Source organism: Dipodomys merriami, unplaced genomic scaffold (genome assembly GCF_024711535.1).
Source record: "Dipodomys merriami isolate MVZ:Mamm:240054 unplaced genomic scaffold, mDipMer1.0.p SCAF_26, whole genome shotgun sequence".
NCBI classification, from domain to species: domain Eukaryota; kingdom Metazoa; phylum Chordata; class Mammalia; order Rodentia; family Heteromyidae; genus Dipodomys; species Dipodomys merriami.
In genome coordinates this window covers 12,280,359-12,303,799 of record NW_027204048.1, presented here as the reverse complement: position 1 = coordinate 12,303,799, position 23,441 = coordinate 12,280,359, and the positions used below count along the sequence as shown (strand labels likewise).

Here is a 23,441-nt window from a genome sequence, read left to right as displayed (position 1 = left end):
TCTACTAGATCATGTCTATAATCTTCACAACGTCAGAGGCATAAGTCAGGAGGATCACAGTGGGGAGGCCAGTCCTGGCCAAAAATATTTGCAAGACCTCATCTCCACCAATAAAAAGCTGGGGCACAATGATGCATGCCGGTCATCTCAGCTATGCTAAAAGCCTAACTAGGATGATTATGGCCAAACCAGCCCAGACATAAACATAAGACCCTATTTAAAAAGGGAAGAGGCTAGCTGGGCACTTTTGATCACACCTGTAATCTTAGCTACTCAGAAGACTGAGATCTGAGGATCGTGCTTCAAAGCCAGCCTGGGCAGGAAAGTCTGTGAGACTCTTATCTCCAATCAACTACTCCAAAAAATCCAGATGTGGCTCTGTGGCTCAAGTGGTAGAGTGCTAGCCTTGAACGTAAAGAGGCTCAAAGACAGTGCCCAGGCCCTGAGTTCAAGCCCTAGAACCAATTAAAAAAACAAAGGCAGAGGGACAGGGGTCCCAAAAGGTAAAGAAACCTTAAGTTCAACCCCAGTATTGCCAAAAATAAAAATAAAAATTATCTGGCATTATGGTAAATTTGTCACTGGATGCACTCAACCTTCTTTCCTCAAAATGTCCTAAAGCAAATCAGTTTACACTAAAAGAAATGAAGTTAAACCAGTGTGACTTTTTACTGCCAGCTGCATGATCTTAGGCAAACTTTGCTGCACTTTGAAAATTAGTTAGAAGAAGGCTGGACCTTGGTGGCTTGTGCCTGTAATTTTAGCTACCCAGGATCTGAGGATTGTGATTTGAAGCTAGTTTGGACAGAAAAGTATATGAGATTCCAATAAACCAGTAAAAAACTAGAAGTAGAGCTGTAGTTCAAGTGGTAGACTAGCAGCCTGGAATGAGAGAGCTATGGGGCAGACAGCACCAGGCCCTGAGTTCAAACAGGAAGGAAGGAAGGAAGGAAGGAAGGAAGGAAGGAAGGAAGGAAGGAAGGAAGGAAGGAAGGAAGGAAGGTAGGAAGGAAGGAAGGAAGGAAGGAAGGAAGGAAGGAAAAGAAAAGAAAGAAAATTAGCTGGAGAAAGGGCTTTAAACAGTAGTGGTGGTAGGCTCTCATTCAGACTTCGAGACAAAATTTTAGTGAGAAATCACTTGAGCATTAGAATGTTTATTATCAGTTTATATTAGTTTTACTAGGGAGGTTCATCGTACGTTTCTATCCATGTATATGAGGTACCCTGATCACCCTCACCCCCTGTCACTCTCCCTTACCCCTCCCACCTTCTCAAGACAATTTCAATAGGTTTCACTGTTCTAATTGCAAACAAATTACCACAAACTACCTCAACTCTATTCATCCTCATTCATAGTCTTCTTTACCGTTCCTGGCTCCTACTAGAGCCCCGCCCCCAACAAAGCCTGTTTTACACTCCTGTCATTCATCCTTTTTATTTTTATTTTTATTTTGTCAGTAGTGGGGCCTGAACTCAGGGCCTGGGTGCTGTCTCAGAGCTCTTTTGCCCAAGGTAACACTCTACTACTTTGAGCCACAGCTCTACTTCCGGTTTTCTCATGGACTTTCCTGCTCAGCTGGCTTTGAATTGAGAACCTCACATCTCAGCCTCTTGAGTAGCTAGGATTACAGGCGCAAAGCCCTAGAGCCCAGCTCTCTCTCTCTCTCTCTCTCTCTCTCTCTCTCTCTCTCTCTCTCTCTCTCTCTCTCTCTCTCTCTCTCTCTCTCTCTCTCTCTCTTAATTATACCAAGGAGTTTCCCCATGGTATGTCAGATGTGCAAATATTTTTGCTCAGAATAACTATCTCTCTTGCTTTCGCTTTCCTTGACTGCACTCGTATTGATTAACATCTTTCTTGAGATTCCTTAGGGCACTGGGGAATCCTCCAGGCTCAACAGCTGATTCTACATTGATGTCAGCCTAGGAACCACTGTGGTAGCCTGTCTTTTCTGGATCATCTGCTTCTTCTTTCAAGAACCTGAACCATGCTACATGTCCATCTTAAGAACAGTAAGATCTAGATTTTCATGCATATCTTACCATCTGACTAGGATGTTAGAACAGCCAAAAGTGCCAGCTACTAAGTCCTGAGAGTTTCTGCCTAAGGATCTAGTCAGCAGCAGAACCAACCATAACACCTAACACTGATGGTGCTAATTACACAGAATTCTCAGCACAGCCATGAAGGAGTTCATGATACCTCTGTAACTGTGGTAGTTATAGTAGCTAGAATGTCCACACAGACTCAACCACCAGAAGTTCAATGTTTTCCATGAGAAGATAATGTTAACTTTGAGGTCACAAAGAAGATATGGCAAGGATTCTTCAGCTGAGGGCAGACAGGATTTGCCCAGTCGCTTAAGCTTTCTGAGCCTTTGCTTTCTAAACTCCAGGTAAAAGAATAATGCAGCCTGGCTTACACACATGTACACAGTGTTGGAAAGAGTGTCCATTTCTATAAAAACACCATAGTACTTCTGGTGTTAGACAGTTCATGAAAAATAGAGTGTGTTCACTCTATTTTCCAACGTCTCAGATTTTGCACACAATTGCTAACTAAAATCTTCATACCAATAATTTGTGATGCAACAGTACATAACATTTTTTTAAGTTAGGCAGAATTAAGATTAACTTCAAGAATGTAGTCATGCCCTCTGGAAAAAAAATCACTGATGACCTCAGAACTCTCTTACCATTTCTCTGTTCTGTATCTGCCAATAACTGGTTTGTGTGGGCAAGAAAAATCTTCAAAATTAGCAATTACATCCTTGGCATTCTAAAAGAAGACCCTTTGAGGACCAGCTATTTCCCTCTTGTAGTGGGGTATGAAGGCAGGGCTAGGCAGGCACTTTACCACTTGAGCTATGCTCTAGTACTTTTTGCCTTTGAGCTATGTTTCAAATAAGAGTCTTGAATTTATTTCCAGGCTGGACTGGGCCATAACCTTCTTAGTTATGTTTCCCATGTTGCTAAGATGACAGGCATGTCATCCCATGCCCAGGTATTGTTGAGTTGAAGGTCTTACTAACTTTTTGCCTAGGCTAGCCTGAAACTACAACCCTCCGGAGCTCAACATCCTAGGCATGAGCCACAGCACCACAGCTACCATCTTCTCTTTCCATGGAAAAGAAAGCAAGTTTTAAAGACTTGCTCAGTATAAAAACTTGCTCAATGAACACAGGCCTTTGAAGACTCCAATCTAGGTCTCCAGGTTAGGGATTTGCCGTCAATGCATGTGGTTCTTCCTGCAATGTGTGCAATGTTAGAACAATATGTCATATGTTTTGCCTAGTCCCCAAGCTGGCTCCGTGCCTCATGGCGAGTAAGTATCTGATAAATGTTTGATAAATGAATGTCAGGATTTTTTGTTGTTTAGGTTTTTTTTTTAATTTTGTAAAGCCCTTGTATAAATCAATGCAGAGAAATGTGCAAGTTGCTAAATACATGCACGGCTGCCAGATGTTGCTCTGGAGACACAAGGACATGTGGCAGCCAGGCAGGGAAATGGAACTGTACATTACCAACAGCTATTTGGCAACATCTGTCTGAGCCAAATACCAATGCATGATGAATTCCAGAGGTGGGGAAAATAGCATATGGCCCTGAAGTTTGGTACAACATGCTAGATATCCACTCAGTTGGACCACTCGAAGCATGTGAGCCTGGAGACAGGATAGCTTTGGAAAAGAGAGAAACTGTGAACCTAACTCAGATATTATCTCCCGCAGGAAATCCGGATGATTTGATCTGGAAAGTGTCAAGGTGAAAATATTGCTCAGCCACATCTGAACCCTATTTTCTAGACGAAAGCATGCAGCCCATAAAGCAGGGGATTTGGATGGAACAGACCTGTCTCTCCACACACCAAAAATTACGTCGAATTGCCCATTTTTCTTGGCTTAAGTCATAGAATTAACTGTGAGGGTGCATTCAAAAGCAGTGGAACAAGGCAGTGGCTAGTCCATATGGTATCTTTGCATGAATGATGAGACAGTACCACTCAGGAAGACCAGACGACATGCTGTCTTGGAGGTGGACTACATAGATCCCAATATAGTCTACTGATGGCTCAACCATAAGGAGCCGCCCTGCTCTTGGGAAGAATTCTCATCTAGGTGGAGCATTAAAAACAAAGGAACAAACACACCCAATCAGCTCTCTTAGGACCAAAAACTTACATAAAACTCTCTGGAGGAATTGAGATGAAATGGCTCCTTAAAAAGCTCTTGAAAACACCCGCCTAGCCAATCCCACTTTACACGATGGGAGGAGGGTTGCTTGGAGAGGAAAGGGCTTACAAGTGAGTTCTCATCCAGATTTCCACTTTCCAAGGTGGACCCATGGAAATGCGTTTTTATTCCCCCATTGTTTTGGCCACACTGATGGCGGATCCCTGTTCCCATTGCATACTGTGAGTGCAGGCACACTTGAACCAGAGGCTGCAAGTTTCCTCCTTTGCCTCTGATGACAGCAGCTCTCTCTTCTGTATAGTGTTGAAGGGTGTTGGTCAGCCTCCTGACCATGCCAAGACATTAGCACATCCATAAGCACGTCCTGACTATGTCACAGACCATACTGGGACAAGAGACGGCTCAAAATCTTACTGTACATTTTAGGATTCTCCCACTGACATTTTAGGAGACCCTCCCAAAGGCATTTTGGAAGATAATCCATGTTTTCCAGGAGCAAGAAATATATGATAATGGAATACCAATAACTTAGAAGCAAGAGAATGAGGACTTCCCGATTAACCAGAAAGAACACCTCCACTGAGGAACTCTTACCTTGCAAATGACTCCAGCAAGGCTAGGGTTACATGACTTTTGAGTGTGCTATAGAAATACAGAAGTTGAATACATTACTTAAAAAAAAAAGACTTGGTTGTTTAAATGTTACTGCTGCAGGATCAAAGCTTCTCATTTTCAAAGCAACTCTGTACAATATAGGTTATGCCTCTCGATTGAAGATGCCCTTCACCAGCATGTCATCTTCAGTGTGAGCTCACAGTAGCAGGATTGGGGAACTCCCTCTGTTAAGAGCTGGGGGAATCTCATAGGTGTAGATACAGTGTGGAAACTCCAGGAGTTTAGGCTCTAGGTAGGAGAATGGGAAGAGATGAGACCATCTTGGTAGACATAGCATTCCTTGGGAAATTCGGGGGGGGGGGGGGAGAGAATGCCTGGCACAGAGGAAACATAAGAACAAATTCACCTTTGAAGAAAGAGTAGGTCGCCCTCAGACCTCAGGGAAGGGCTTCATTTGCTCTTACCTTTTCTATCCGGTTACACGGAAAACTCTGGAATGTCTTCACCCCGTCAGCAGTTATAGCAGTAAGTCACTGCTCTCTTACTTTGAACCAGCCATTGGTTTGTTTTTCTCACTCATATCTAAAGAAACCAGCATTCTTCAACCATGCGGTTAGATCTTACCTATGAATAACAGTGCTATGTCCTCAAAAGGACACAGAAGAACTTGTAGTGGAACCAAACATCATTAAAGTGCTATTTCTAAATCTGACCGTCTGTCTGGACCCAGTTTAGCAGAAGAATGTCTTGACGTTCCTCTTAACACTTAGGATCACTAAAGTACCAGACCCTTAGAGAGGGTCACAGTAAATCCTGACCAGCCACAGAGTGGCAGAAGAGGTCACTGGACATTTGTGTCCAGGGTGGCGTCCATGAGGGTTTCCTTCTTGTAACTTGAACGGCCCTCACAGGATTTCTCAGACAGGACAGACCTTGCTGATCTGTCCACAACAAAGGGCTGCACAGTGACTTAGCACAGAACTGGATTTTCATTTCATTTCAGTTGGAGAAGCATTTCTACTGTATGTCCAGGGATGCATGGAGAAACAGCTTGGTTTCCACGATCTGTTTCCTCATTCTGACCTCAAATTAAGGACACACGGAGACTAAGCTGCTTTAAAAGACGTTTCTCCTTTGCATCAGAGTGTATGTCGGTGCATGTGGGAGAGGGTAACTTGGGGAGACAGAGAAACAGAAGTTTGACTTGAGCTACAGACGAGTCAGAAGCCAGAGGCTTTCTCCTATCTTTGCATGATATTCTGCAAAATTGTATGAATTTTTCCCCTTGCTTTTCTTATCACCGAAAGGCCAAAACCTTTCTTTCCCAAAGATGCTCCTTTGTTGTTGTTGTTGTTTTGCTTGCAGGACTGAGGGACCAAACTCAAAGCCTGGCAAATTGCTAGGCAAGTGGCCTGCCCCTCTGCTTTATTCCTTCCCAGCCCTTCCAAGGATGTTCTTTCAACGTAACTAATTTCAGTTAACTGTTCATGAGTATTTGCTACATGCCAGGAATTAGCATGTATATTTATTTAATTCCCCCAAATGGCTATATGAGGTAGCCTTTTTATTTTTTTTGGTCTGTCATGGGGCTTGAATTCAGGGTCTGGGCGCTGTCCCTGAGCTCTTTTTGTTCAAGGTTAGCAACCACTTGGAGCCATAGTGCCACTTCCAGTTTTCTGGTGGTTAATTGGAGATGGGTCTCACAGACTTTCTTGCTTGGGCTGACTCTGAACCGAAATCCTCAGATCTCAACTTTCTGGCTAGCTAGGATTATAGGCATGCGCCACCAGTGCCTGGCTGAGATAACCATTTATTATGTTTATTGTCTCAAATAAGGATATTACAGAAAGGTACAATACCTTGCCTTAAGATAACTCAGAAAGGAGGAGGAATAGCAGTGGCAGGATTTGAACTGAGGGACTTATCACTTGCTATGCTGGTGCTCTACCACTTGAGCCATGCTTCAAGCCCTATTTTTGCTGGTTATTTGGGGGATAAAAGTCTTTTGAATTTTTCCATCAGGTTAGCTTAGAGGTCTTCTCCCTCAGGTCTCAGCCTCCTGAGCAGCTAGGATTATAGGCAGAATAACTGACACTTGGGACACATCCAGGAGACTTCTGACTTCAAAACTGTACTTTGAGACTCTCATGTACTTTCCAGCTGTGTCCTGAGGCATGAGGTATTCTGGAACCAAACGCTATGCTTAAAGATAATTCTATGGTAAATAATGCTGCAATAAACATAGTTGTGCTGGTAGCTTTAGTGTGGTCTTGTTTGTAAACATTTGGGTAAATGCCCAAAAGTGGGATTGCTGGGCCATAGGGGAGTTCTATGTGAAGTCTTTTGAGGAACCTCCATACTGCTTTCCAAAGTGGTTGAACAAGTTTACATTCCCACCAACAATGAAGTAAGGTTCCTTTCTGTCCACATCCCCTCCAGCATCTGTTGTTGTTAGAGTTCTTGATTTTTGCTGTTCTAACTGGAGTGAGGTGATATCTCAATGTTGTTTTGATTTGCATTTCTTTTATGGCTAGGGATGTTGAACATTTCTTCATGTGTCTATTGGCCATCCTTCTTTCTTCTTCAGAGAAGTTTCTCTTTAAGTCTTTCGCCCACTTATTTATTGGGCAGTTGTTTCTTTGAGGATTTGTTGTTGGGGGGTTTAATTTTTTGAGTTCCAAGTATATTTTAGATATGAGATCCTTGTCCGTTGTATGGCTAGTAAAGATCTTCTCCCAATCTGTGGGCTTTCTATTGATCTTGCTAGCTATGTCATTTGCCCTGCAGAAGCTCTGCAACCCCTGCTTTCACTATAGTTGATGTCAGTATAACTTGTGGAGGAGATGGGGAAAAACCAGTTGTTTAAGGATACAGGTGGACCTGTTGCAACAATGAGAAGTACAAGTTGTCATGTCCAAAACGAGCTTTACAACGTTGGTGTGGGGGGGGGGGAGGAAGGGGGGAGGGAAGGAGAAGGATTGGGATTGGGGGGGAGGGGGGAGGCTGGAAAGGGTTGTGAAGGGTAAACAAAGGAGGAGGCTGCAATGCTTGGTAAGAAATGTACGCATTATCCTGCCCATGTAATTGTAACTCTTCTGTAGAGTATGTTCACAAATAAAATAAAATTAAATTTAAAAAAAAGATAATTCTATATAAAATAGCAATAGCAAGCAATTGTTTACAAACTTGAAAACCAGGCCTATTACCTACTTTTTCCCTCAGTAAGTTTAAACCAAACAAGAAATCATTCGGAATCTCACATAGCCTTAGGATCATCCATCAGAACCTCAAATCTCACTACAAAATATTTTAAGAATGGAATAAGAAGATTTGAGAATTTTTTTAAAATGCTAGGTCATACCAAAGATTATTTTCAAGAACATTTACCTGATAACGTGTTGTGGACAAGAGAGAAGAGAGAGAAAAAAGGAGAGAAGAAAGAGGGAAAAGAAGAAAGGCTAGAGGGGACAGGGAAGAAGGAAAAGTGGGGAGAAAAGAGGGGAGAAAGGAGAGGAAAAGAGGAGAGACTTGGAGAGGAAAGACCTGCCCTTCCCTCATCCTACTAGGTCAAGGATGCAGACAGAGGAAGAAGCTAACAGTTTTTCAATATGGATTAGTAACAGCCATTATACCTGGGTTTTACAGATCTTTCTCCTCAAGGCTTCTCCATTACCCTGCATGGTAATTACCACTAACACCAACACCCCTCAAGCTGAGGCTCAGAGACTTAAGTGATGTGCACAAAGTCACAAATCCAGCCTTCATATCTATATGTGTCTCGTTCTGAGGCAGTAGAATAGCAGGGAAAGCTATAACAATCTATGTCCCATAGCCAATGCACACTTTGCATCATGCTTTCTTTGGGTTTTGCTAGCAAAGGTGCAAACTTTTATTTTTCCCTATAGAGGTCAAGTCTCATTGTATCTAAATTGAAAATAAAATAAGGTATTTATAAAATAAATTTAAAATAAAACAAATATTTTTGTTAGTCTTGGGGCTTGAACTCGGGGCCTGGGCACTGTCCCTGAGCTTTTGTGCTCAAGGTTAACACTCTACCATTTTGAACCACAGCTCTACTTCTGGTTGGGTGCTTAATTGGAGATAAGAGTTTTACCAACTTTCCTACCCAGGGTAGCTTTGAATCACCATCTTCAGATCTCAGTCTCCTGAATATCTAGGATTACAGGCATGAGCCACCAGCCCCCAGCAAGCAATTTGGCTGAGCAATTTCACTCCCAAGAAAAGTGAAAACCTATGTCACAAATTCCACAGGCAGCTCTGCTCATCACAGTCAAATGTGAGAGCGACGCAAATGCCCATCAACTGATAAAAGGATAAACAATTGGGATCTGTACATGCGTGGAATATTACTAGCAATAAAAGGACTGCATTGCTGACATTCAGTATAACATGGATCTCCCTGCAAGTATTGTACCAAGAGAAGCCACACATCGAGAGCAATCCACAATTGATGTAAAATGTCCTGAACAGGCAAATCCACAGAGAGAGAAAAGAAAACTGCTGCAGGGGTTACTAGGGGCCGAGAAATAGAAGGGTGGATGGGAGATATAAGACCCCATTTGGAGGTGATAAATATGTCTAAGCATTGGTTGTGAAATGACTGAGCTACTTTAATTTTTTATTTTTTGGTCTTTTAAAAAGTTGTCACTGTCAAGGTGATGTGCAAAGGGGTTAGAGTTACGTAAGTCAGGTAATGAGGACATTTCTTTTTGAACAATGTCAATCTTCCCTCATTTTCTCCCAGTTTTTCCCTCCCTCCCTATTATATAGTTCTTTTTCAACATAGTGCCTAGTAAGTATCACTGTTGCATTTGTTCACCCACTACGTTGGTGGAGTTTTCTTTATGTTTTGTTTTTGTTTTTTTAATTACCTTTGGCTGGGTTCTGGTGGCTTACACCTGTAATCCTAGCTACTCAGGAGGTTCAAGTCTGAGGATTTTGGTCCGAAGCTAACCTGAGCAGGAAAATCTGTGAGACTCTTATCTCCAATTAACCACCCCAAAACTGGAAGTGAAACTGTGGCTCAAAGTGGTAGAGTGCTAACCTTGAGTACAAAAGCTCAGGAACAGCATGCCTAGACCCTGAGTTCAAGCCCCAAGACTGACAAAAAAATAACCTTCAAATAGTTGTACAAGAGAGTTTCAATTTAACATGTCCATTGATAAGTTCAATGCATGACACTCACCCTTTCAGTCACTCTGATTGTACTACTTTGTAAACATAGAAATCAAATGGATGAACTGTACGGTATGTACATCTGAACTCAATAAAGCTGTTTGTTATATGTTTATACTGAAATTCTATATGATGAAAAAACCAAAATTGCACATTTGGTAGGCTCTCAATAAGTATCTAGTGAATGCACCAAGTTTCTTTTGCTGTGTGCATGCCAGTTCTGGGGCTTGAACTCAAACCCGGGCACTATCTCTTTCAGCTTTTAAGCTCAAGGCTAGCACTCTACCACTGGAGCCACAGTTCTACTTCCAGCTTTCTTTGCCCTTAGCTGGAGGTGAGTATCTCATCTACTTTCCTGGCATGGCTGGTTTTGGAACTGTGATCCTCGGATTTCAGCCTTTTGAGTGGCTAGGATTATTGGCATACATCCTTGGAGCCTGTCTGCACCAAGGTTATTTTTTTTAATGATCACTTTGGAAATAAGTTGGTTGAAATTCAAGTATGTCTTTTCAGCGTCTATTGTTCGAAAGGTATGCTTCTTTTGCACAACACTGCCCAAAGTATGCCCTAAGCTCAGCTATTCTGGGGATCAAATGTGGTCATGTATCGACATGCTGTGAGTGCTAGCAGCCCACTTATGCAGCCTGCACGGGACTGCACGGGGCTGCATGGTCGGACCCTGCACAGGACGCCAATAGGACTCATGGCAGTAAAAGAATCATCTGTGATTGGCAGACAATCAAGATGCCATGAGTGTTGATTACTCCCTTATCTCCCTCAATGCCCCAAATCCAGCCCAGCAGAGATGTTCCAGCATGATTCAGGGCTATCAGCCAACGAAGATGTCATCAGAGTCCTAAAATCTGGGGAAGTGAGCAATAATTTTCTTTGTTTCTTTCCTAGAAAATTTCCTAAAAGCAAATCCTGGTAACGCTTATCTATTTATAGCCACATTTGGGATCAAGTGGAACATTATAGAAAGGGGGGAAAATCAATAAATTCTGGAGTTAGAGTGGAAACCAGTATCTGTGCTTGTAGAGTGTGTGTGGGGGGAACATGGAAGAAACTGATGTCATGATTGGAGATTCAGCCGAGGAATTGGGCCGATAGGAATGGTTGGAGAACATCCAAGGAAAAAGTATCGAGATGCAGAGTGCACTGAGAAAGAAATAAGGTGGAGAAATACTGTCTTAAATGGCAAAGCAAATTAGCTCAACAGACAAGCTTCTGATAACCAGATAAAGTCCAGAACTTAGCCCTGACTAGATCAATCTCTCCAAGGATGGTTTCCAAACCTTCCTCCTCTTGTGAGCAAAACCCTCCCAAGAATTCTTTACAAAGTACCTATTTCACGTCTCTTGAATCCTAAGGCAACAAAAAACAAAGTGAGCTGGGGAAAGTGTGCCCTGTATAAAATGAAAACGAGAATGTGGTACAAAACTGGAAAATACTTTTCCAAGGTTCAGTGAGACCAGCTGAGCTCCTGACTTCTCTTCTCCAAAGACTGATTCACTGCGGGTACTGCAGAGAACATTCAGTCCTGTCTATAAGCAGCTATCCTGGTGGGAAAAATAAGAAACCACAACTATAAAAATGAGTTATGTTCAGTCCATTAAAAAAAATAAAAAGGAGAGCTTTGTATAAATTATTCCAATCCATTTCCAAGAGAGTTTTGTGGGATGGGTTCCACAGGTAAGGAAGAAACTAAGGTTTCAAAGAAATGAGGCCAGGGTTAGACGCACGGCTCAGGTGGTAGAGAGCCAGCCACTGAGCACAAACATTAGATCCAAGTTCAAGTCTCAGACAAACAAAGAGGAGGAAGAAGAGGAGGAGGAGGAGGAGGAGGAGGAGGAGGAGGAGGAGGAGGAGGAGGAGGAGGAGGAGGAGGAGGAGGAGGAGGAGGAGGAGGAGGAGGAGGAGGAGGAGGAGGCCGCAGTGGCGAAGAAATCAGGCAGATTCCCCAAAGTTTTTCCAAAGTCACAGCTGTCAAATGGCATGTTTTGATTCTGAGTCTTCTAGACAGTGTTTCCTCTGTTCCCCTCTTCTTTCCACATTGGATCTATAATCCATTCATTGGGCCATACAAGAGCTTCTAGAATGAAATGCTGATATAATGTGATGGAGATACCTGATCCCTAAGTAGACCAGAGAGGGTATCAAGAGGCATTGGAAGTTGGGGTATCTACAAGATAGGGGTACAGGCAATATGAGTCTGATAAAAAAAATACAGCAGTGGCCAGCTGGGCACCAGTAGCTCATGCCTCTAATCCTGGCTACTCAGGAGGCTGACATCTGAGGATCACGGTTCAAAGCTAGCCCAGGCAGAAAAGTCCGTGATGCTCTTATCTCCAATAGACCACTCAGAAAAAAGCTGGAAGTGGTGCTGTCCCTCAAGTGGTAGAGTTCTAGTCTTGAGTACAAAGAGCTTAGGAACAGCACCCAGGCCCTGAGTTCAAGCTCCAGGACTGGAAAACAAACAAACAAACAAAAAAAACCCAGCAGTAGTCACATGACCTCTACTTCCCAGACCTGAAGCTTCTATACTATTTTATTGTCTTCACTTCTAAAAAACATATAAAAACATAAGAATTTAGAGACTGAATATTAAATATTACTCTGGTGGCATGATTTAGACTGTAAATACTTTAACATCTACGTTGTGCTCCTGGATTGGTCAAGTATTGCCATAATCAATAATAAACAAAGCTGAGAAGACAAGGAATCATAGTAGCTATTAACGTTTCTTCCACCATTCACAAAAAATGAGAACATAATAAAAATCATGGATATTTTGTTTCTTAACCAGTGAAAATTACTCTCAATCATGCATCTTCCCTTTGAGTTTTCTGCACAAATTAACCAAATGTTTCTTCTCTCCAGTAGCAAAGTCACCTGTCCAAGTTCCCGTGACTCTCAGTGACAGGGACACACCACTTGTACCTTAGGGCTCCAAGGACAGGAATCTTTTGCTCTTGAGAAATCTCTCTGAACTAATCACCCAATATGGCCACCACCTTTGCTCTTGTAGGCTGCAAATATCGGAGAAGGAAATGTTGCCTTTGAGACATCAGTCTATGAGTTACTTAGGGGAAACAATACTAGACAAGGAGTCCTAGTTCTAATCTAGCTGGACACTAACTATGGAGCTGACATCATCCAGGACTTTCTCTTTCCTGGCTGCAAAGTTCTCCTGTGCAAAATGAAGGACTCAACAGGTTGTCCCCAACTGGTATCTCCCATTGGGGGGCGGGGATAATTTTCCCATCAGCTCTTCCTGGTAACCTGTTCGGGTGATCCCTTGAGCAAGTACCTGTTTCTTGGTCACGGTGCCATCCACAGGGTCCACGTATTCAAAGCTGTCTGTCTTTGCCACACTGTATATATGGCTCCCCACAGCAAACTGCTGGCCGATGAAGGACTTGTCTGTGACCAGGACCTCCAGGTCCCTCATAATGTAATAAGTCACCTTGGGCTCCAGCCCCTCATAGTCAAACCTAGGCAAAGGAAGGTAGGATACAGGAAGAATAAGAAACCCAGTCAGAGAGAACCAGCAACTAAATGGGTCCCTTGAGGTCATCTAGACATTGGTTGTGATTTCAGGAAATGAGGGCACAGAAATGGAGCCCTACCTCATTTCCTCTCTTCCAAAATGCCCTTGCAAGGATGAGAAGAAGAGCAATGCTAAGTCAAGTGGGGGGGAGGGCTGTGGTTGGTATGTTAAATGCTTTCAGAACAGGAGTGGCATGATTTGGTTTCTCATCCTTGCTCACTTGCTGTAGCCATCAGGCCTCCTCTTCAATCCTTAGTGACCCGTCACCCTTTCCTGTCCCCAGCTTTTGTCCTTGCCCTTTGTTTCCTTTACCTCAGCTGTCTCTCTACTCCTCTATATCTGGAACATTCCCAGAGCTGGATCATCTTCTTTCAATCTTCAAACCTACATCACCTCTAAAAAATATCTTCCTGAGCAGGCATCATCCATGGCTCATCCCCATACATACATACATACATACATACATACATACATACATATATATATATATACAGTTAATCTATACTATATAAATATAATATATTGTATATAATATAATATATAAGATAAATATAATATTTATATATTATATAATATATTATACTATATATTATATATAGCTATATTATATAATAGTATATGTTATATAACTGGGATATATATCCCAGTTAATACATATCCCAGTTAACATATATCCCAGTTAATATTTATCTTGTTTCTATATTTGTTTACTTATTATCTGTTTCTACCCACAGAACAAGAGTCAGGAGGATACAGATCTCAGCTCTCATTCTTGCTACTTCTGGAACATGGTAAGGGCTATCTAGATTACTAGACTGGAATAGAGGATGAATTAGAGGCAAGGAGACAGGGAGGCAAAGAGAGAAGGAGAAATGAGCTGAAGATACTGTCAAATTCTCTTGAAAAGTTGGAAGAAGTATCACCATTGGCATCAAACAGAACAGCGGGGCCAGGCAATGATTAGAAGGGGGAAAAGGACTATCACTCCTTGCTCATTTGTTGTTGTAGGATTTAAAATATGATAATGCAAACCAATCCGTTGGCTCAGTACAAGGCATCAGAGCTTAAAATCTATTAGTTACTTCTATTCCGGAAACTGTCTAGTCTCTCCTAACATCAGTTAGTCTTGTCTGAGAGCTACTGACATGCAGGAGGTCTGATCTACAAAAGAAACTCAAGCTGGGGCAGCTAGGGCCAGTGGCTCTGGAGGAATCTCACATAACTTCACAGAGCAAAGCAAAAGAAGGAAAGTCCCAATAGTTGTTATTACATTATTCTTTCTAAGGGAATATCCAGTAAATATCAGGGCAGAGAATGCCCTCATGGCCAGTGGTGTCTATAGCCCTTTTTATTCTCTTCCTTTTATGCAAAGTGTTTCTTCCCCAGCTTCAGAAACAAAACAACAGAGAACGCCTTAGAATACTATCAACACAAGTGCTATGACTCTAGAGTCTCCTTAAAGACTGTCATTTGAGGAAGTTAAAACCCAAGCAAGAGCTGGGCCCAATGATATGCACTTATAATGCTGGCCGCTGGCCCTTGGGAAGCTAGGTCAGGAGGATCATAAGTTCAAATCCAACCTAGGCTATGTAGCAAGAACCCGTCTCAAAAAAAAAATACAAAAACAAAAACAAGACTTAACTCAAGGGGCCAGGAAGATGGGATAGGACAATCAGGAGATAGCTAAGTGCTGAAGGAGATTCAAAATTGAGACAATCCACTAATGGATAATAGATCCCATTCAGTCTCTGGCTGAGCTCATGCTCAGACCAGCGATTTCAATGCTCATATTCATATACAAGTAGGTCCGAGAGCCACCCTCTTCATTACCTAACATTTCCCCCTCCAGCCATCACTACCACATGCAGCAACACAATTTCAAATGGAAAATTGTTTCTAGGGCTACTTAGACAAGGAAAACTATGTGGGAGATTTTCTCAGATACAACCATAGGGATTGTATTAGTTAAATTGAAATTGTTTTATGATTTCCTCCCTGCAAAGAAATTTGTCAGGCTGGTCATCATTTATTTCAAAAACCTCCCACTTGCCATCTGCTGGGGTTGAAGGGAACCTTTATCTTTTGTTCTACCTATTCCTTCCTCCCCTTTTCTTTATCTCAGTGATCTTTTTGGACATAATTTAATGTCCTACAAGAACTTAAATCTGCTCTGCATACTATGCTCTAATATGGCATCTGTTAGGAGAAAGGTGATTAACATTGTAAGCTCTTGGCCACAAAAATAAACTATATTATAAATATGCCTTTCATAACACCATTTCTTCAAAACACTGGCAAGGAATCTAGATAATTATTCCACAAATTATGAGGAAGGCATCCGTGACTCAAAATCATCACATTAAGCCAGAGGTTGGCAATCACAATATGTTTTATCAGTTTGAATTATTTTGGAAAAGCTTAATAGAAGAATTCCATGTACTGATTAACCCTTGCTATGCAAAATAAATAAAACTCCACACGAATTAGGGGGTCGTACTTGGTAGAAGTACTGATGTGTAAAACAAGTTTATACCTGTTTTGAGAATCCCTAATTCATGATGCAATGAATCATTTGGAGTGGTCTGAAAGCCACTTTCCCAGCCTTCTCAACTAAACAGGGACCAAGAATATTATGGTGTTGCCGTTTCCCAGAACACTGCAATCTCCTTAAGTTTAATAAGCACTATCATAGTCTTCCTTACTCTCTGATAGCTATCTAAGTAAATGGCTTCCCAAAAGAAGAAACAATCACCTTATAAGGGAAAAATCTAAAGCTCTCTTTCTGCCTCTCAAGCTCCAGAAACACAACTGAACACCCAAAGCATTTGATGATTCACAGGCAAAACAAAACAACCTCCTTGTTTTAAATGCATAAAGTCTCTGAGACTAGCCTCAAACCCTCTTCCTCCACAGTTCACATCCTATCCTCAACCATGGCTTAATAGTAGGTACACATACCTGAGAAATGTAGGTTCCCAAACCTAGCAAGCAACCATGCCTCTAGAATATTCCTCCTTCCTCTTATTTAACCACAGGAAAGACACTGAGATCACCTACCTATCTTAAACCCCCACCCACTGTGTTTTCACCTGCCTTCTTCCTAGCTAATATTTCCCTTTCTTGTTTCTATTTCCATAAAAATATCTGGGGCTCTTGAGACATGTGGTCCCTCCCAGGGGGTGCCAGCTTTGGCATCTTAAGATGGACATCTTTCTGACCATCAGTGTGAAGAGAAGTCAAGGGTAAGGACAGCAATACAAACAGCACCCCAACCCAGTGCAGCTTCTATGTCAGGTCCTTCCTTGATACACACTTTGCTTTGACTGCATGACCCTCAGATCCAACATGGCTACCACATGACTCTCAATGCTCTGTGGTTCAGATAGTCTCCTGAGAGGGCTGCCCACCTCATCTGCACTGAGGAAGAGATTACATCGGGGGAGGCACAACGTTTGTCTGTTGGTAGCCATTGATCCACCTATTGGAGTGACTCAGTTCCTGTCTTTTGCTCCCTCTGATGTTTCTGAAAGATGTCTCTTTCTTAAAGTTGTAGCCCAACAGTTATAGAAAACATCAGCTATAGAAAACACAGCTGCCCTGGGGACATACAGAGGCCCTTCCCCTTCTTACCTGCAGTAATAGTGGCGGCCATATTTGGCCCAGTGGTCTCGGACAATTTCCTCCACGCTCTGCTTCCGGGCAGCAATAATGGACAGCCAGACCAAAACAGCCCAGAGGCCATCTTTCTCTCGGAGGTGATCAGACCCTAAGGGGAGAAAGAAAGATTCTGCTGTAGAATCTTTTCTGGGAAGTACTTTGAAGAGACACGGAAGAGGAAGGAGTTCTGGAGGAGGTGGGAATGTTGAGAGTATAAAGCAAAAGCAAAAGAAACCAGTAAGACCAATTAATAACTGAAGGCTACGTTGAAACGATCGGTTACATCTGTCACTGTGTAAAGTACATGCCCCACAATGTATTTGTTTTTCCAAAAATAGGAAAGTGAAAAATAACATAGAATGTTGACAAAAACACAGTAAAATCCTAGAGACTGTCGAAGAAATTGAAGAGCCTAGCTGACATCGCATCAGCACAATGGTATTGTTAATTCATCCTTTTATTTAGTGAAGACTTGGTGATCCCAACAATGTACTGAGCCTTGCTCTATGTCCTAGAGATACAGTAGTAAAAAGCCCTTTACTCAAAAATCTGAACTTAACTAGAGAGAAACAAGCAAAAGATAAAAGACCAAAATGCAACAAATAAAGGCCAGTATTTAAAAAAAACTGAAATGCCTATGTCACAGAAAATAACAGTGACAAATACTGCTTTATCTAAAGTTGAATGGTGATCCTATCAGATGCATTCTTTTGGGAGGAATGGTCTTTGTAGGTATAACTAGGTTAGATATCCAAGAAATAAAATTATTCTGGGATATCTTGGTGAACCCTAAACCAAGTAACAAGAGTTTATTTATTTATTTATCTTTATTTTCAATTTTTAATTTTTTTTTTTTTTTTTGCCAGTGCTGGGGCTTGAGTTCTGGGCCTGGTCACACTGTCCCTGGGCTTCTATGCTCAAGCCTAGCACTCTACCACTTAAGTCACAGCTCTACTTCCAGCTTCTTGTGGCTAATTAGAAATAAGAGTCTCACAGACTTTCCTGCCTGGGCTGGCTTCAAATCTCGATCCTCAGTTCACAGCCTCTTGAGTTGCTCAGATTAGAGTCATGTGCAACTGGTGCCTGGCGAACAAGGCATCTTATCAGGAGAAAAGACACTGAGAAATGGAGGGGCATGCTCCAGAGGGAGAGAATCTGAGATGGGAGTTCTACTACCATTAGCCAAGGAAAGCATCGAGCCACCACAAACTGAAGAGGTAAGCAAAGACCCTCCCTGGAGCCTGTGAAGAAATAGTCCTACCAACACCTTGGCTTTGGATTCCTGGCCTTTAGAACTAAGAGAGAATAAGTTTCTATTGTTTTAGGGCACTCAGCTCGTGTAGAGATAGCCCTAGAAGACTAACACAGGTCGCTTGGGTCAGGCCCACTGAGATAAAGAATCTGAGGAGGAGTTGTCCATGCCAAGGTCTAGGGATAGAGTGTTCCAAGCCACGGGTCAGCAAATGCAAAGTCCTTGAGGCAGGAAGGAGCCTCAAAGCCAAATACTGCAGCTACTTGTATATTATACGATAGAGAGGTCAGTCTTATTATATGTACACACAACAAAAGAGTAAAGTCTAAACAAGAAGCGTCCAGTAAGAAGTTAATCTAGAAACATGATGCAGGACCACTGAAGCATCTCTTGGGTGGTCAGTTGCATGCTTCCTCTAAAGTGGGTAAAAGCTTTGAAGTCAAAGGATCAGTTGTTGTATGAGAAAAGCTTCAGGAAGGCTTAGGAATGAGGATTTCAATCATCTTCGGCTACTCCAATGTTCTGTGCCTCTGCTTCTTTGTAAAATGGTCACATCATCATCAATATTACAGCCTTTAAAAGAGCAGGCTCTGGGACCTGTGGACATGTACCTGTAATCCCAACTACTCAGGAACCTGAGGTAGGAAGATCTTTAGTTTAAGACCAGTGATACCCTGTCCCTAAAAAAATGGCAGGCTCTTGAGTCAATGTTCATGTTGATCCCTCGATACATACTTAGAGACAAATTATTCTGTTACACACACACACACACACACACACACACACACACACACACACACACACACACACACACACATTATGACTCTAGCAGCAGTAATGTCTTAAGAAATAGGACTGGGACAACACAGAATAGTACTGTTGGCTTCCAGGACTGTGAAAAACATAAATAGAAAATCAGCAAATGAGAACCATGTCACAAAGTTGCTAAACCCATTTTTAAATAGGATGAAACAAGTCTTTAGCTAACTTAAATGTCTTTCATTGTGTCTCCCTGTAGCTACAGCCCATGTACCATTCTTCTATTTACCATTTTAAATGCTTAAATGTTTTTTGTTCTTAAAAGGGAAAATATACAACCCTGGAAGAGCAGTGACGTTACTTAAGTCAGAAAGACAAAGAGTCATGTTGTTAGTTCTTAACGCACTGATCCGTGATCTGCTGACGGCATTGTTGGATGTCACATTAGGCTTATATCTAGGTTAAGAAGACACTGGACACTAATCATCACACCCCAAAGTGACTTTGGACTCGGCCAGTGAATTCTTCACACTGATACAAAAAAGGAAGAAATTTGGACGACTCAGTCTCAGAAAGATGGCCAACTGCCAAAACAACAAGTCTAGGAAACCCTGCCCAGTGTGATCGTTTCAAAACCTTTTGTCCTTTTATAGCTGAGAAAAATCACTTTTACTTACTGGCTAGAGAAAAATACCCTTTTGTTCAAAAACATCCCCAGCTGGATCACATTACCTAGAGAGAGAACCATTAGATGCTATTAAGTGTGTAAGATAAGATTGTCAGAATTTACTGGTAGAGAAACACAGAGTTCTTTTAGGTGGATTAAAAGAAAATAAAAAAAAACACCTCAATCCATTGTAGCCAACTGCAGAGTAACTTGTGAGCTGGCCTGGATATCTTTGCCTACAAGCTAAACATTTGCCAAGATTCTTAAGGGGCCTACGATCAAGTAAAAATTAACTGTGTTCTTTATAATTGTCAGAGGCAGAGATAAAGACATCAGTTAATGAGGCTACAATTACACAGATGTTTCCAAGTGAAGACCACAGTGTGTGCTACAGGGGTCTTGGGAGGTCCTTTTAATATCTTTAAGGGACATAAACTTGACATATCTGTGACAGGTAAATTAAATAAGGAGGGAAGAAAACACAAAGACACCACATTATGTCCTCTATAAGGAGTCAAAATGGGTGGGGGATGTTTACATAAATAAGTATATGTACACACATATATGTATCTGTCATATACAGTCAATAGTCTACATTAAAAATGTTTTTATAAGTCAATAAGAAAAAAAGAGGAACCCCAAAAGACAACTGGTACAAAGGAGCCTCTCTCTTTCCCTTTCTCTCTCCCTCTGTCCACCCTCTCTCTCTCATGCTGGCTCAGTAACAAATCCAGCATCTTATACATGCTAGGCAAGTGCTGTACCACTGAATTACTTCTCCATCTCAAGAAAGTACTTTTCGGGAGAAAATAGCAATGGTCAACAAACAGCCTCACTGTGGTCAAAGAAAAGCCCATGGGGGGGGGCACCATTTAGGGATAGTCAGATGAGCAAAGGTTAGCTTGGAGAAAGGACAATGTGTAGTACTGATAAAGTACCAGTGTAAAAGAGTATATTGGGTTAATGTAATATGACAATTATGATCAATAGGGTCATATTCATGTTTGGACCCAGTGATTCTATTTCTTTATCTGAACACAAAAAGACATTCATAGATGTATTTAAGAAGGAAACACTGAAGAAAAATATCAGTTCTCACATAGACAAAGTACTGAATAAAGAATCTTTAGTAATAAATAATGATGTTTAGACCCATTTTAATAGCTGGAAAAAATCAGTAAATCCAAAGAGAATAATAAGGAGTGACATGGTCCAAAAAGATAACTTAGATGACTTAGATAACTGGAACCCCTCTGAACATCACCTCAACAATAACAATAACTTGTAGGAAGTGTGTGCATATGTGTGGGTGGAGAGACAAAAACAGAAAAGCATACAGCAGTCCATCAGCAGTAAGGAGGCAGCTCAGAAGTGGTAGCATTGTAGGTGTTTGATAAACATGCTATTATTTGTATGTGAGGAAAAAAGGTTTTTAAATTTATCAGTGGGGTGTATTCAAATTCACACTTAAGACCGTGCCTTTCAGAATGTTGTATAGTTAGATCCCAGTAACATCCAGCCTTGTCAGATTTAGTAACATGCATGTAATCTGAATTAACACCACCATGTCTTTGGAAGCTTTTGCTTCTTCTGACTGAGTCTCCTTCAGGCCATGGCAAGGAAAATGGATCCCTAATTCCTAAAGCCTGTAAGTACCACACACCTTTGAGCGTCCAGGCCAGCACAACCCAAAGCCCACTCCATGGAGAAGTGGTGGGCAGCAGCCATCTTTACCTGGGCACCAACGGGAAGGTGCTTAGCTATTCTCCGCCAAAACTCCAACAAGAATTGGCCTAGAAAGTGGGGCTTGTCTACTTTGTTCCATCACAAATATCAAAAGGTTCCCTTTCTACTCCAATTAAACTTGGAGTTTTCTCAGGCTGGAAAACCATGGTCCTGGGGCTAGGGCCCAACACCAGTAAGGATACTACCTCTCCCAAGAGGGCAATCGAAGGGAAAAATAAAGAGAATGTCCAATCATCTCAAAGGAATTTGTTTCTTCAAATAGAAATTCCAGTGTGGATGAGTCCATCAGACATCACACAGGCTGCTGCCCGGTCAAATCATCACAGCTGAAACTAATGTCGGGGAACTCTCAAGGTGTCAGTTAGGAAAAGCCTAAGTCACCATAGGACCACCCACAGAACTTTAATACCCTCCCATACACACACATACACACCCTGGCCAATCAAATCAGGAATTGGGCAATATTTTCCCAAAAGCTCCTTGGGTGATTTTTTTCAGGTTACAGGCTGAGGGCTGCTGTTTGAGGAGAAGGTACTTCATCTAGTCTCATGATATGGGCAGTGAATTAACTTTCTTCCTTATTTTGCTCTAATTTGACGCTATCAGATAGTGACCCCCTAGTCTCCAGTCAAACAGATGCAACTGACAGCTTCAGTGCCATGCTCTCTCTCTGTCTTTCTCTGTCTGTCTGTCTGTGTGTCTATCCCCGTCCCTCTGTATGTATGTCCTTTTGCAGTGATCAACTCATCCTGGTTAGACCACAACTTTCCCGATTTTAACACAAAAAGTTCCACAGCCCAAGAATCCTCTAAGTTCCAGACAAAGAAGGACATTCACCATCCAACAGGAAAGACCACCTGCTCCACGAGGTCCCTGCTCATTTTTAAGAGGCATGCACATTTGGCACATGCATTTCTTGGACCCAGAAATGACAGGTGGCATATGCATCTATACGCTTATTCCTAGAGAGGAATTACAGGCGAGAGCCGTCGCTTCTAAGATCAGCAGCGAAGCCCCTGTCATGGGGCTCAATTACTTCAGACACCTGTCATCCAATGTTCACAATTCTAAAATCCCTTTTAACAGATAAGAGAGTAAAACCAGCCATTTGTATGAAGTCACATAGCGGCTAAGTAATCAAAAGCGGGTTTGAACCAGGGCAGACTGGCTCCAAAACCTGTTATCTCCACTGCTCCTGGAGTAGCCCAGTAATGGCAGAGATGTCAGGAGGGAGGTAAACCCAGTGTCCCATCAGTGAGCGCTGGGCCTGTCCTTCTGAGGGTGGGGGTGATGAATTTACATGTCTTCCTTTTCACCCTTGCCATTGCTGGGGTGCTGCAAGACTCCCCTTTATTTTTCCTCTCCTGTCAGCTTTATAAATGATTTTCATTAAACTACCGTGGAATTCTCCCCATCCACTTTTCATTGGCTCAAGAGAGGGATTTATTTTTCCAAAATAGCACTATTTTATTAACACACACCCTCAGCGGTCAATCATCCATGTTAAGAGGAGGGAGCCCTGGAGCAAGTTCATGGCCAGCTAGCGATGGCTTCCCTCCAGGCCCACAACTCTGAGCTCCGAGCTCATGCATCCTACACCACTGCTTTATCACTAAAGGGTGTGTGTGTGTGTGTGTGTGTGTGTGTGTGTGTGTGTGTGTGTGTGTGTGTGTGTGTGTGTGTGTGTGTGATACATATACATATAGAATACATATATATATAAACACATATATACATATGCATACACATGTGTGTGTGTTTCTCATCAGAAAGGAGTGCAGAATTCACTACGAAGTGTGCTCTGTATGC

General features: G+C 42.0%; 1 protein-coding gene across 1 annotated transcript in view; it reads right to left on the bottom strand.

Annotated features, from left to right (window-relative positions):
* Pgm5 (phosphoglucomutase 5) overlaps positions 1-23,441 on the bottom strand; it is a 153,231-nt gene that overhangs the window by 24,210 nt on the left and 105,580 nt on the right. The window contains exons 8-9 of the mRNA XM_070035690.1: positions 17,182-17,317; positions 13,312-13,495 (exon numbers count right to left, since the gene is read on the bottom strand). Coding sequence (XP_069891791.1) covers positions 13,312-13,495; positions 17,182-17,317 — 320 coding nt within the window. The remainder of the gene's footprint in view (positions 1-13,311; positions 13,496-17,181; positions 17,318-23,441) is intronic.